Here is a 13214-nt window from a genome sequence, read left to right on the forward strand (position 1 = left end):
CAACTTGCTGTGCTTTGGGTGTTGAATAACATATAATATGATAAAGTGAGTGGGATTAATCAATTTTGAGTTACTGCTGTTTAGGAAAAATGGGAAATCTTTGGTATCCAAATCCTTTACTCCCAGATGGCTGTCACGATGCAGCTGCCCTTGAGGCAGCAGCACTCAGTCACTTTTTCCTTGGGCTGCTCAGCAAAGGCCCGTCAGCTCCTGGAGGTGGAGTGGGCAACTTGAATAACTCCCTCTGTTCCCGAGGTGCCTGTTTCCTTCCTCCTCCTCCTCCTCTTTCTGCTTTACTCCAGCGTTTATGGGACCTGGTGTGTTGAGGTAGTGCAGAAACCCTTCCTCATTTAGCTCCAGCGTGCTGTAGTGGCTCGCTGAAGGTTGGAAGTGTGTTGGAGGGGACTGATGGAGTGGGAGTGCAGTAACAGATTGAGGTGGAGTGGTGGCTGTTGGGAAGGGAGGTCCCGGTGTTGTCGTGCCAGCTGGTCTGAGATGGCAGGAAGATGATTCAGGGAGCTCAACCAAAATGGGGATGAGATAATGTTCTTTTTGAAGTGACTCTGCCCTCAACTGCAAGGGTGGAGAGGAGAAGTTCAGGGTCCAATAAATCAGCAGGGCAGGATCTCGGCTGTGTTTGGAAGGACACAGGGTCCTCTGGAGCTTAGCACCATGGGAATGCATGGAAAACAGCATTTTGTCATCTTTTAGAGAGTGAAACCCTTTTTTTGGGGCAAGCAGGGGTAGGAGTGAGTTAATATGGAGGTGAGGGTTAAGTTACAGTGACAGGACCAGGTCTGTGGAGCCCTACATTGAAGACCACTGGTTTCTGGAGAAACAGGGACAAACGTGAAGCTTTGGGAAGAGAGGAGAGGGTCACTGCCAGGGCTGCTGAGACCCTGGATGGTGTGGTGCCTGTGTCTTGCCATCTTGGCTGAGTAGAACACTTCAGTAAGCCCATGGGCTGGTCCCTGGTCCGGAATGGCCCGTATCCATCCTGGTGAGGTCCTCAGGCCTTGAAAGCCAGGTGATGATGTGCCCTGCAGCATCCTGAGCGTGCCAGGGCTGGTGTGCCCTTCTGGCAGTGGGGACAGCCGTGCTCCCGTGCTGGGAAACCGCCGGTGCTCCTAAATGGAAAGTTGAACTGTCCCTTCCCCTCTGTTTGGACCCAGTGCTGATGGTTTATTTTCCTCCCTGTGTCCGGCATTCTGAAGGTCATGGGGCTGAAACTGGGACCTGCCAGACAGCCTGTCCCCACGGCTCTGGGCTGAGGGGTCCCTTTTGTAAAGGGTCTGTGACAAATGAGGTGCACAGCCAGAATTATGTCATCTGCGGAAGTGCTTCATCTTGCTAATTACCTCCAGAAGTACCAGCCCCAGGTTTCTGGGTGCCCCTGCGTGTGCAGTGTGCTTCCCAGGGGCAGGCAGCCAAAGGAATGGTCGGGATGGCCCCTCCCCCTGACACAAGTCTGTTATCTTCCTTGTTTCCCGTGATCCATGAGCAACAAGCTACTTTAGAGCTGACAAGGAGGTCAAGTGCTGGTTGAAGATAACTGGAGGATGACTTTAGGTGGAGATATCTGGGTGGAAGTAGGAGAAGTGCGGCCTTTGCCGTGCTGTGCCTTTCTGATGGGCTGGAGGAGTGGCCAGTGCAAGTGAAAAGTACATTCTCCTTGATCCACTAAACCCATGTCCATCTCTATTCAACCTTGAATATTATTCATATCCTCTTATTACTGTTTTAGTTTAAAAGGCTCAGACAGTGATACCTCTTGCTTCAATATAACTGACTCCAATCCACAAGTGATGGAGATTCATCCTCTCAAGTAAGGAACAATGAACAGTGGAGAGAGTTGTTCTGGGTTGAGCTCATCTTGGAGTCTGGGACACTTAAATGGAGCCACATCTAACCAAGGTGCTCCTTTTTCTGATCCTAGTGGGACCCCAGTGGCTGGTACTTGCTGTCAAAATGGGAGCTCAGGTTTATTGAAGTGATGGCAAAGGGGAAGAGTCATGTTTTTCTGTCCCTGAGGCTTTTTAATGTAATATGAAAGAGGCAAAGTTTCTCCACAGGATTTCTAAAGACCCTAAAACTACGAGCTGTGGTCTCGCCCTCTTCTCTGTGCTTAGCAAGGGGCTTCTGGAGTGTCACCATCTGCAGAAGAAAAAGAAAAGTATTTCTGGGTTGGGCTGCTTTGCTGGGTCTCATCTCCCCCCAGTGTTCCCATATTTACCAGCGAGGAAGATGTTTCTACCGTCCCTTCAGAAACAGATGTTGGAGAAACTTCATTCAGATGCCCCAGTGTTGATGCTGAACAATCCTAGCCCACTTAAAGCCAATATTTTTCCCTTTTTCTTTTTTTTTTTCTTCCCTCCAGTCAAAGAACTTTGGTCTTTGTGGCTCGCTGTGTGTACTCACTGCTTTGCAGTTGATCTTACCACTCCGCAAGCCTGCGAAAGCCAAACTGGTAGGTCAAAAGAGGAGTAGCTGTTGACACTGGCAGTAAGGAACATGTAAGGAGAAAGATAAACAGAGGGAAATCAGAGCCTGGATAAAGTAGATCTCCAAAGATAAAGTTTAGTTAAAGATAATGAGCTGGCCTTGTTTAAAAAGACAGCTGCAAAATAACCCAGTAGCTCCATGTGCTGGGGTTAAAGTTGACCCAGAATATACGTTTCATTGCTTTTGATAAATAAATAGTGGAGGGAAGATTTGGCAAAAAGCAACATTGCCCCCAGCCCTCTTCAGCAAAGTGTTTGATGTTAACAAGTTCTCTGGGTGTTTACTTTGTCCTCCGCGCGCGCTGGCGGAGCGGCGCTCCTGCCCTTGAACCGAGGGAGAACTCAAATAAACCAACCCCTTCGGCACAGCTGGGCTCCTCTGCCATCTGCGGCTTCCCAAAACAGCCCCGGCTCGCCTTGGGAACCAGCCTGGGCCGCAGGATTGCCGGGTCTTCCCGACAGCTGAAATAGATTTGCCGGATCAGATAAAACTGCCCAGAAACGGGAGCAGAACTCGGCAGCGTTTCTTCCCGCCCTCTCAAGCTGTCAGCGGGACCCAGAGTGCAGTTTGCAGGCAGAGGTGGCAGAGAGCAAATAGCCCCATAAAACCCAGAGTGATTCTCTTACAACCGGAGGCTTTTCCTGATGCTCAATTTGCATATGTGTTTTACAGTGATGCTCCGATGACAAAATACTCTTATTTTAAAATGAACCACAGGAATCATTTTGCTGTTTATATCTGCATCCAGCTTCTTAGAAAGCAAATGGCTCCACGAACACTCAATAAACTGGGACTTATTCCTCTCAGGCATGTGTGTTGCTGCACTTGTTTCTGTGCTTCAGGAAAGCTCCCAGTTGTTGTGTGTGTTGGATACGTGTTTATGTACACGGCTGATAGATGAGATGTTTAGAGTATATGTTGAGTGTTATCAGCGGCTGAATTGTATGGCCAGGCTGATAAATGAAGTAACTGTGCTAAACGAGCTCAGATCTTATTTATCATAATGTTATGCAAGGCCAATAGGACATTTAAGTGAACGACAGCTGCAGATTTATGGTTTTCTTGGGGAAATGAGCGTTTGATAGAGACTGGGAGTGTCACAAACACCATTCCTGAGACTCACCTCGGGGCAAGTTTGGTTGCTGATTCCGTGATTTAGTTTGTATTTTGCTCATTTAACCATTTATCACAGAATCACTTAGGCTGGAAAAGACCGCTGGGATCATATTTGTGATTTATTTGTATTTTGCTGGCTTAGTGACGCAGTTTATATTTTTTGATGGTGAAAGTTGTATATAGGAGGGAGCATCACTGGTTTGGGAGTATAAACGAGAACAAGACTGATATTGGTGTTTTCTTCAGTGGCACAGTTTGCCTGTAAAGCCCAGCAGAAGGAACCAGCAGATGACAGGTCTTGGGAAGCAGATTTAGAGCAATTGTGAGTGGCAGCAGCATCACAGCAGTAGATTCATAAAAATTTGTAAAACAAGCGCGGCCTGGTGATAGATGGTCAAATGATTATTGTTTACAAACAATATTATCTCCAACAGATAAGCTGTTTACTTTGGACTCCAGCTCCTCTGGGTGGAAAGGAGTCTTAATTCATCAGGGCAGCGGTTCGATGGGGATGCCTCATGCCCCAGCTGTGGAAGAACTCTTACATTAAGAATAGGACTTGGAACCACAGTGAAGTTCAGCTCTAACTCACTTTTACAGATGGTTCCTATATTGCAAAGAATATTGGCTGTTTCCTGGTTGAGCCTTTTTTTTTTTCTTTTTTTTTTTTTTTTTTTTTAAACACTTTGTTGTGAGAGAGTTAAAAGAGGGGGACTCCTGAAACTCACAGCAGACATCTGTTTGTTTGTTTTGTAGCTGTTTCCGTGCCTCGTCTTAGTCCGGAGCCTTGGGCTTTCAACTTGGATAATCTGGCGCTATGCATCCAGCCCCCGGGCGCTTCCAGGCACTGCTGCTCATCGCCGGCCTCGTCGCTGCCACCAGCCCAGGTGAGGCCTCACCCCATCCAGGGGGACTGGCTGGGAGGTTTCGGGGTCGAGCCCAAACTTCTGAACAAGCGGCGCTTGGGAGCGCGTTTCCGAGTGGCCTCTTTTCATGGACATTGTCAATAATCTGCTTTTAAGGGAGCACAGAGCACTGAAACGCGGCCTCACGCCGAATAGATGGCTTTGCTCGTGAAAACTTGGCTCAGAGCGAGCGCCAGAACGTGGAGGACGCTGGGTTACGTGGGTTTGTTCCTTGGGGTCTCCGCGGATTTAGCTGGACGCCGGTTCTGCTGCGTGCAGTGCATCCTGTGTTCCCAGGGGTCGGGAGGGGTTTGGATTTGCAGCAGGAGAGGGGAATCAGCTCTTTGAAACGTGGAGGCTGATGCGTGGCTGCAGTTGGAACAGCTCTGGCGCTAAAGAGAAGAAGAGGGATGGTTTTAATTGACACATCTGCTCTGTGTAGTCAGCTTGTCTTAACGTAACCACACGAAAAAGAAGCTTTTACTACTTTTAGCACTTCATAGCCAGTCGTTATAAGCAAATGGGATAAATTTTATTTTTCAAGCAGCCATAGCAGATAAATTCCAGCTGCAGGGTCACTGCTACCAATTTTGCCTTTTACGCGGAGCACAAAGTGTTGGTGTCAGAAGTGAGGGCAGGGGCGAAGATGAAAGTAGCAGTGTGATTTCATACAATTGGAGCGAGCAAACTGAAAGGTCAGTGCTTCCCTCTTATCCCTGGAAATTCAGACTGAACTAATAGGAAAAACAGTTTTCTAATTAAAAGCTAAAAACGGACATCTGGAGTCCTGTGAAATGCTTGGATACCATTTTTATGGATTTCATCTTTTTTTGTTAAGTGGAGCCACACTTTAATTTCCAGTTTTATTTTATGTTTATGCAGATAGTTTATGGTTCTGTTAAAAATGTGCAGTTTCTCATCTGAAACTCATAACCAGAGCTGGGATGGACTGACTTGAGAAGAAAAGCATGAGCCCAGGGCCCCACCTACAAGAAAACTGTCTCTGACTTGGATGTCATTTAATATTATCTTGACCCATACTATCTGGAATTCCTTAGCTCCTTTACAAACTAGGAATTGTTTTTTCCCAGCTGATGTGTCTATTTTTAATTTTGTTTTTTCTCCTAATTTGTATTACTAACCAAATAAGTGTCAGTGGTGCCAATTGCCTTTTGCTTGCTCCCTTCATGCAAAAATCTTTAGTGGAGAATTTCATAGAAAACAAATGGAAATAATTCCCAGTGTTTCACTGGCCAGGATAGGAAAAAAAAATCTCCTCCAACAAGCAGGAATTTTCTTCTGGCAAATAAATGGATTCTCATAACCAAGTTCTGTGGAATTGAACCTTTTATTTATTAGCAGCTCTTCCTGTTTCTGTTCATCTTTGCTCAGTAAAGATAATGGATGCCCAATTCATCATCCTTGTCCTGATGAAGTCCATGTATTTGGAATTAGCCAGAGCCTTTGCTGTTCGTCCAGCTTTTTTTATCCTGCTATTTTTAATTAGTTCTGCAGACTCAGAGACGGTTCTGTATAAATACCTGGCAGGCTCCTGCCATTTCTAACATTTTACAAGTCACGTCCGGGCCCGCTTCATATGGGACAGATCAGCTGCAGCTGCGTGTTCCCGTGCTCCGGCTCTTCAGGTGACGGCTGCTCTTTCCCTCTGGATAAATCCAGTGGGATTGCAGTTTTTGCTGGCCCTGGCAGGCACATTGCCTTTGCCTTGGGAATGTGTCATCCCCTACGCTGCACCTAACTCTGTTTAATTACTGTCACCCCCTTTGTGGGGTTCAAATCTTGGAGTTTTCCCGGTGTTTGAGAGTGAGCAGGAATCTCTCCTGAGCTCCTCTTACCAAGGAAAAGGCAACACCTGCTTGAGTATCATTTGCAGCTTGGGGCTTAGAGACCCTCTATATGCTCAGTCTTTCATACCAGTTTACCTCATCACCTGTCCCCGTGCAAAATGCTGCTCTCTAACCCGATATTTACATTTCCTTTCAGATTTAACTCCGCGTTTCATTTCTGAGCCCTCCTCTGCCGTCCAGAAGTCCGGCGAGCCCGTCCAGCTCCGCTGCTCTGCCGAGCCCTCCACAGCTCACCTGTCTTGGCTGTTTGATGGGGAGCCTCTGGACAGCAGGGCAGGAGAAGTGGAAATCCAGGCGGGATCTCTGACAATCGTGTCCCTCAGCCCGGCGACGTGCGGCCGCTATCAGTGTGTGGCGAGCAGCGGTGTGGGCGCCGTGCTGAGCCGGCCTGCCTCGGTGTCCATGGGCAGTAAGTGCCTTCTCCTTCCTGCCCTTTGCTCCTTGCAAACCCTGCAGACCTCAGCTGGCTCGTGTGGGTTGTTCTTCTTTGACTTTTTTAATTATATCATCTGTGACCTGTCGGGTGATGCAGCCCCTGGAGCAGATTCCCCAGAGAGCTTGAGGATCCCCACCCTTGGAGGCTTTTAAAGCCTCGGCCATACCAAACCACACCTGATGGATTTTGCCTCATTTCGACATGAAGGACCTCAAAAATCTTTTTCAGCAAGCACAAATATTATTCAGCAAAATAACATTCATTTCCATGAATTGGCCTGAAAGTACAAGAATCCCAAACACTTCCCTTCACAGATGATGTTGAAAGGGCAGCTGATCTGCCACACTGTTGCAGAAGTGTGCTTGAGAGTGGAGGAGAAATGAGTGAGAATTGTTGCCTAGGAAATAAGTGGGAGAGGCAGATTTTCCTTTTCGTTTGATTTGATCAAACCAACATAGATGTTCTGCAGGTGGGGACAGTCTTCTGTCCATTGAGGGACAGTTTCCCTTCTCTCAGTTTCACCGGTTCTTCTGATCAACCTTTGCCTTGGTGCTTGATCTGTAAATTATTTGATCTCGAGGGACTTCAGAAGAGGAAGGGGCAATGTTTTCCACATGGAAAGGACGATGTGATGCTGAGAATGGGAATACAATATTCCTGCATGAGCATGATTTGTCTGCTTGGGATCTCGGGGCTGTCTGAATCAGGCCTTTGTCAAGCAGGGTTTGAGTGATTTCTCTGGAAGGGTACCTCATCTATGGAGCATGTCCAAAATCCCCCTGGGAGGAAAATCTCTTATAAGTGAGAGAAGTAAGTGTTTTGGTAAAGTACTGACCCATGGCCAGACCCTCTCAAGAGAGCTCTAAGGGTGGCTAACATAGAAAAACTTCACAACCTCGAAGATGCTTTGAACATGAAGGGAGTAGAAGAGCAGCTTCCACACTTCCCTCCTGCCTTGGAGGTTTTGGCAGCATGTGGGGAGGTGCTGGGAGCTGGGGGCTCTCTCTTAGGGAAGGTGCTGGGAGCTGGGGGCTCTCTCCTAGGGAAGGTGCTGGGAGCTCTCTCCTTGCCTCAAGGCCAGTGGCAGCAAGAGGGAGGCACTGCTGCACTCACTGCTGTGTTCATTATCATCACAGAGAGACAATTCTATGTTTTTAGGGACAGTGTGAATTGTCTCCTGTAGTGCCTGCAGACCCCCTGAGGGAACCCTTTCCACTGTCTCTGCTTGCTTTTCCAGGAGCAGTTGAGGGAACATAGGAATTGTTTTTTCTCACTATTCCCATGTAAAAGCTGGTGCTTTTTGTAGTGAGGAGGTGGGTAAGGAGGGTTTGTGCTGCTATGGGCTGCAGGATAGACCATGCCTGTTGATGTGAATGTCCAAATGCTGCACCAAAGACAATCAGGATGAAGCCAGCTGTGTTTTGAACACAAATACTGAACTTGCTGCCCTTCCTCTCTCCCAGGCCATGGCTGCTCTTAGACTTTTCCCAAATCTCTCCAGGTTTAGGTGACTTTGATGCCTCGGTGACAGCTGCCATTGCAGCAGAGGAAGGAGGCTCAACTCTCATTGAATGCAAGGTGCCAGAAAGTCACCCTAAAGCACAGGTTCGCTTCCAAGTGCGGGGGAAATGGCTGGAACAATCAAGAGGTGAGATTTTGGTTTTTTGTGCAATGTAAGTAACCAACAAAAGCTTGCCCAGAGTTTTTTCTTAGAACCTACAGGAAAAAGTCCTTGTGAAACTTGCAGAACTTCCTGTGCATGACTTTATCTAAAGCTGTCTTTGGAAATGAATCTTCTTGGAATGGTGATCTCTTTGTCATCCTATGTTTAGGGTAGATTAGTATAGCTGAAAAGTTAATTAAAAACTAAAAAGAGGAAGCCTTTTCTTGAAACTACATTAAATATAATCTTCTTTTTTTCCTTCCCCACTTCTTTAGACAACTACCTAATTCTTCCATCTGGAAACCTGCAGATTTTGAATGTATCTTTAGAAGACAAAGGATCCTACAAATGTGCAGTGTACAACCCAGTCACTCATGATCTCAGAGTAGAACTCACTGGACGTAAGCTCACAGTCACACGTGAGTATCCTGTTCAGCTTCCCAGAATTCACACACCTCAAACTCAATAAATAACATCCCTAGGGGTTTTTGGCATGGGCATATCAGTGTCTCCAGTACTGTGTGATGTAAAATCTGTCCTGCATTCTTTGCACATTCAGTTCTTATTTCCCCTCTCTGTGGAGGAGCAGCATAACTGCTTCTCAAATCCCAGGAAGACACAGCACTCAGCCCTTGGAAAGGGGATATTGTGTATACTTCTGTCCCCAAACCTGTTTTGGAGCAGGACTTCTTGAAGAGAGCATCACAGCATTGTGCTTAGTCCCAAGTGCAGACACATGTTTGAAAGGCATGGAGGAGGACTGGGGAACAGGATGGGAGGTGTAAAAGCTTGATTGGTGTCAAGATTAGAGGGCTGGGGCACCTCTGCTGTGAGGAAAGGCTGGGAGAAATGGGATTGTTCAGCCTGGAAAAGAGAAGGCTTAGGGGTAATGTAATTGTGGCCTTCTAGTACCTGAAGGAAGCCCACAAGAGAGCTGGAGAGGGACTTTTTACAGGAGCATGGAGTGACAGGACAAGGGGGAATGGCTTCCCACTGACAGAGAGTAGGTTAAGATTAGATATCAGAAAGAAATTCTTCCTAGTGAGGGTGCTGAGGCCCTGGCACAGGTTGCCCAGAGAAACTGTGGCTGCCCCATCCCTGGAAGTGTCCAAGGCCAGGTTGGAGGGGGCTTGGAGCAACCTGGGCTGGTGGAAGGTGTCCCTGCCTGTGACCAGGGCTTGGAGCAGGATGAGCTTTAAGGTCCCTTCCAGCCCAAACGACTCCATGATTCTGTTCTACAACTCATCTCCTTTCTTCCAGGCCCTTCCTCAGGTGGCTCCCACATCCTTCACCCTCTGGCCCCCCAGACTCTGGCAGTGCCCCAGCACAGTGCCCTGACACTGGAGTGTGTGGTCAGTGGGGCGACTCCCTCCGTCCGCTGGGTCAAGGACGGCCGGGCCGCGCTGGGGCGAGGCCGGTGGGAACTGCTGCACTCCCACCTGGTGACGGACAGGCTGGAGGCATCAGATGCTGGGAACTACTCCTGCCTGGTGGGAGCTGACTCTGGAGCAGTGAAATACGTTAACTATTCACTTACTGTACTTGGTAAGAAAAAAAGACGTTTTGGATGTCCGGGCAATGAACATTTCCTTCATGTACGTGCTGGTTTTGGCATCTGCTCCCAAACAGCATCACATTCCTTCTCAGTCTTAAGCATATTAAAATAAAGAACACAGATCTGTTCATAATGACCATGTCCCGTCATCTCTTCCAAGTTAAAATCCATAATTATTTATCTCTTCAAATCCTGTGCAGTCTGAAGTAATGAAACAGTGAAGGATAACAAACTCCGAGGGAGGAACTGATCCATTTATTTTCCTGTGGAATGCCAGTGTCAGTGGTATGCCAGGGATCAGATGTGCCTCTCCTGAGGCTGTACACGAGCAAGAGGCTGGTGAGGGGAGGTGAGGTATTTGGATGAGGACATAAACAAAAGCAGAAGAAACATATTCATATATTTGGCCTCTTTTGTGTGGCTGCAATTTCTTCCTCATTTTCCTTTTCCATTGTAGCAGATATTCCTGGTGTTTGAGGTTTCTGCATCCTTGACTGGTTTTGTTTGGGTTTGGAAATGTGTACATTGAAGTTACTCAGAAAACAGGGTGTTGACACACAACATGCCTTTTGTTTTGGGGTTGCCACTAGCAAATTATTTTGAAAATAAAGGTGTTTTATTTACGGAATTCATGCAAACATGTGGCTGTTTGGGACAGAAGGGAGAGACCATTCAAATAAACCCATGTGTGGGAAAACCAGCCTTGGGCTGTGCAGAACCAGCAGTGTGTGGTGACGTGACGAGCCTGTGGGACATTTCACAGCAGTTTTTTCAGGGCTTAGTCGAAGATCAGCAGACGGTGGTTTATGTAAAATCACTTCCCTTTCCAGAACCTGCCTCGCTCTCCAAGGGGCTCCAGGATGAAACCGTGGCCGCCGGGAGGACTGTGCATTTCTGGTGTGATGCCCGTGGCAACCCCGCTCCAGCCCTCACCTGGCTCCACAACGCCGCTCCCCTCCGGCCCTCCCCGCGGCACTTCCCGACGGGAAACCACCTCTGGATCTGCGGGGTCACCCCGGGGGACTCTGGCTTGTACCAGTGTGTGGCAGACAATGGAATTGGGGTTGTGCACTCCACGGGGAGGCTCCGTGTCCAGCCAGGTAGGAGCACTCGCAGCCCTCAAGGAATCACATGAAGCATTTGTGCTTCAGGCTTTATTCTGGTTTGTTTTTTTTTCCCTCTGGATTATGTATTAATTTGCTTCTGACCACTAATCTTGCAAAGAAGGTGCTTTCAGTTGGATTTTAAGAGACTTTTGGGGTTGTGTGGTTACTTGATACTTAAACCTAGATTACCAGTTGCAATTAAATCAGCTTATGATTGAATTTGACATGATTTGTGCTCAAATAGAGTCTGGGTCCTGTTGTGCTGGATGAGCTGGTACTCTTAGCAGTATTGGCTGATGAGTAGTTATGCCTGTTCCATACTCTAATTTGCAAAACAATCCTCAGGCTGGGGGTTGATGCACACTTCCCCTTTATCAGATTGGCAGGATCAGGCACCAGGAGTCATCTAGATCACTTTTCAGTCTAAGATACTTTCTAATGCCCAGAGAACTTGATTTTTGCTAGCACAACGATGTTGGCAAGACCATTGCTGTCCCTGTTCTCTCCCTGTCATGTGTAGCTGAAGCTTTGAATCCTCTCAGTACCAGTAATGATCCCTGTGAGCTGTGCAGAGCCTGGCTGAGCAGAGATTTTGTGGCCTGCTTGTGTGTGGAGTGCCTAAGCCAGTCTTGCCTGCAGTGTTTTCTTCACTGACAGTCAAGTCTTCATCATTTAGAGAAGCTGAAGTGTGGTTTGAGTTTCTCTCAGCCTCCTCTAAGCAGTCTCAGCTGATCTCTCCAGTCTGGAAGGGAAGCCTGGAGAAGAAAAAACTGTTAAAATGGTTATAAAGAACCACGTGTGACATTTTTAATTGTACTGACTGACTTGGGCATTAAGTGTCATATTCCTTAGTCAAACTCATCGTTTGCATTTCCCCCAGGCACAGGCTCTGTCCCTGTCATAGTCTCTTCCCCCGGGAGTGTCACCGTGGTGGCTGGTGGGGATGTGACGCTGTCCTGCAACGCCACCGGGCTGCCCGCGCCCACCGTCCACTGGTACGACAGCAGGGGCCTGCTGACCAGCCACCCTGCCCAGGTGCTGCATCCCAAGGTGCAGAGGCCTCCCCCAGAAGGGCCGGAGCCCTCCTGCCCCTCTGTGTCCCAGGTGGGCTGGAGCTCCCTGCGCCTGCGGAACGTGACCCCGGAGCGCGCCGGAGAGCTCAGGTGCGAAGCCGTCAACGAGCACGGCTCTGCCGTGTCCAGAGCCTTCCTCACGGTCGGTAAGTGAAGCCCAAAACCATCCCATTGGCTCCCTGGTTTAGGTGAGAAATGCCTCAAAATAAGAGGGTGGGGTGGGATCCCGGGGAAACGAAGCAGAGGAGTCTCTATTGTCTCCATGGACCAGTTCCTCCCTCCCCCTTTTAAGCAAAGGAGAAGTGCTGTGTGCATTGCATGGACATCTTACATGTGCTAAAACGTATCCAAGGGTGGGGTTTTTAATTTATGGTTTGAAATTACTACTAGAAAAGACAGCTCTTATACTAAAGGCAGGATGGAAAAGAGCCATTTCCTTTCCTCACACTGGAATATTATGTGACATTAGTAGAAGGTTTAAGCCCCCCCCAGGTTTCCTTCACAAGAACTTAGATACAGATTTTTAGTTACATGAAGTGACTTAAGTTTCTTAGCTCTTTCAGCACCTTGCCTTAGTTAATTCAGCTGAATGCCAGGGAGATTTCGGGTCAGTGGGATTTAATAAGTGGCCCCATATTTAAAGTTCTTTGGTTAGAATTTAAAACTCCCGTAAATAACTTGAAAAGCTGCATAAAGGTTCACTTAGAGAAAAAAAGAAAGAAGAAACCTCAAGAAAGTGATCCCATCATGTAGTTTTATAAATCAGTTATTGTTGGACCTTGCTGAGTGGAAACACGAAACTAAATATCATCCCAGAATTCAGTCTGTGTCAAAGAGAAAAATCCCTCTGCTTTGCCTTGGAATTTTATGGCAGTAAGTTCAATTTTAATGCTTTGTTTATTAACTTTTATCGGTTTCTAATATGTTGTACTGGCTGCTGATTATGGTGCAGAGGGTGGTTAAGGCATTTGGTTTTGATATAAAAGTCCC

At 47.5% G+C, this 13214-nt stretch overlaps 1 protein-coding gene across 2 annotated transcripts in view; it reads left to right on the top strand.

Moving 5' to 3' along the window:
* CDON (cell adhesion associated, oncogene regulated) overlaps positions 1-13214 on the top strand; it is a 55883-nt gene that overhangs the window by 14693 nt on the left and 27976 nt on the right. The window contains exons 2-9 of one of the 2 annotated variants that reach the window (XM_051812590.1): positions 2378-2467; positions 4375-4505; positions 6528-6800; positions 8329-8475; positions 8766-8909; positions 9751-10035; positions 10876-11145; positions 12032-12370. In XM_051812590.1, coding sequence (XP_051668550.1) covers positions 4436-4505; positions 6528-6800; positions 8329-8475; positions 8766-8909; positions 9751-10035; positions 10876-11145; positions 12032-12370 — 1528 coding nt within the window. In that variant the 5' untranslated portion in view covers positions 2378-2467; positions 4375-4435. The remainder of the gene's footprint in view (positions 1-2377; positions 2468-4374; positions 4506-6527; positions 6801-8328; positions 8476-8765; positions 8910-9750; positions 10036-10875; positions 11146-12031; positions 12371-13214) is intronic. The other variant, XM_051812589.1, reaches the window with a different exon arrangement.

The sequence above is a fragment of the Manacus candei genome, unplaced genomic scaffold (genome assembly GCF_025592945.1).
Source record: "Manacus candei isolate 608988 ecotype Guabito, Panama unplaced genomic scaffold, ASM2559294v1 h1tg000086l, whole genome shotgun sequence".
In the NCBI taxonomy this organism is placed as follows: Eukaryota; Metazoa; Chordata; class Aves; order Passeriformes; family Pipridae; genus Manacus; species Manacus candei.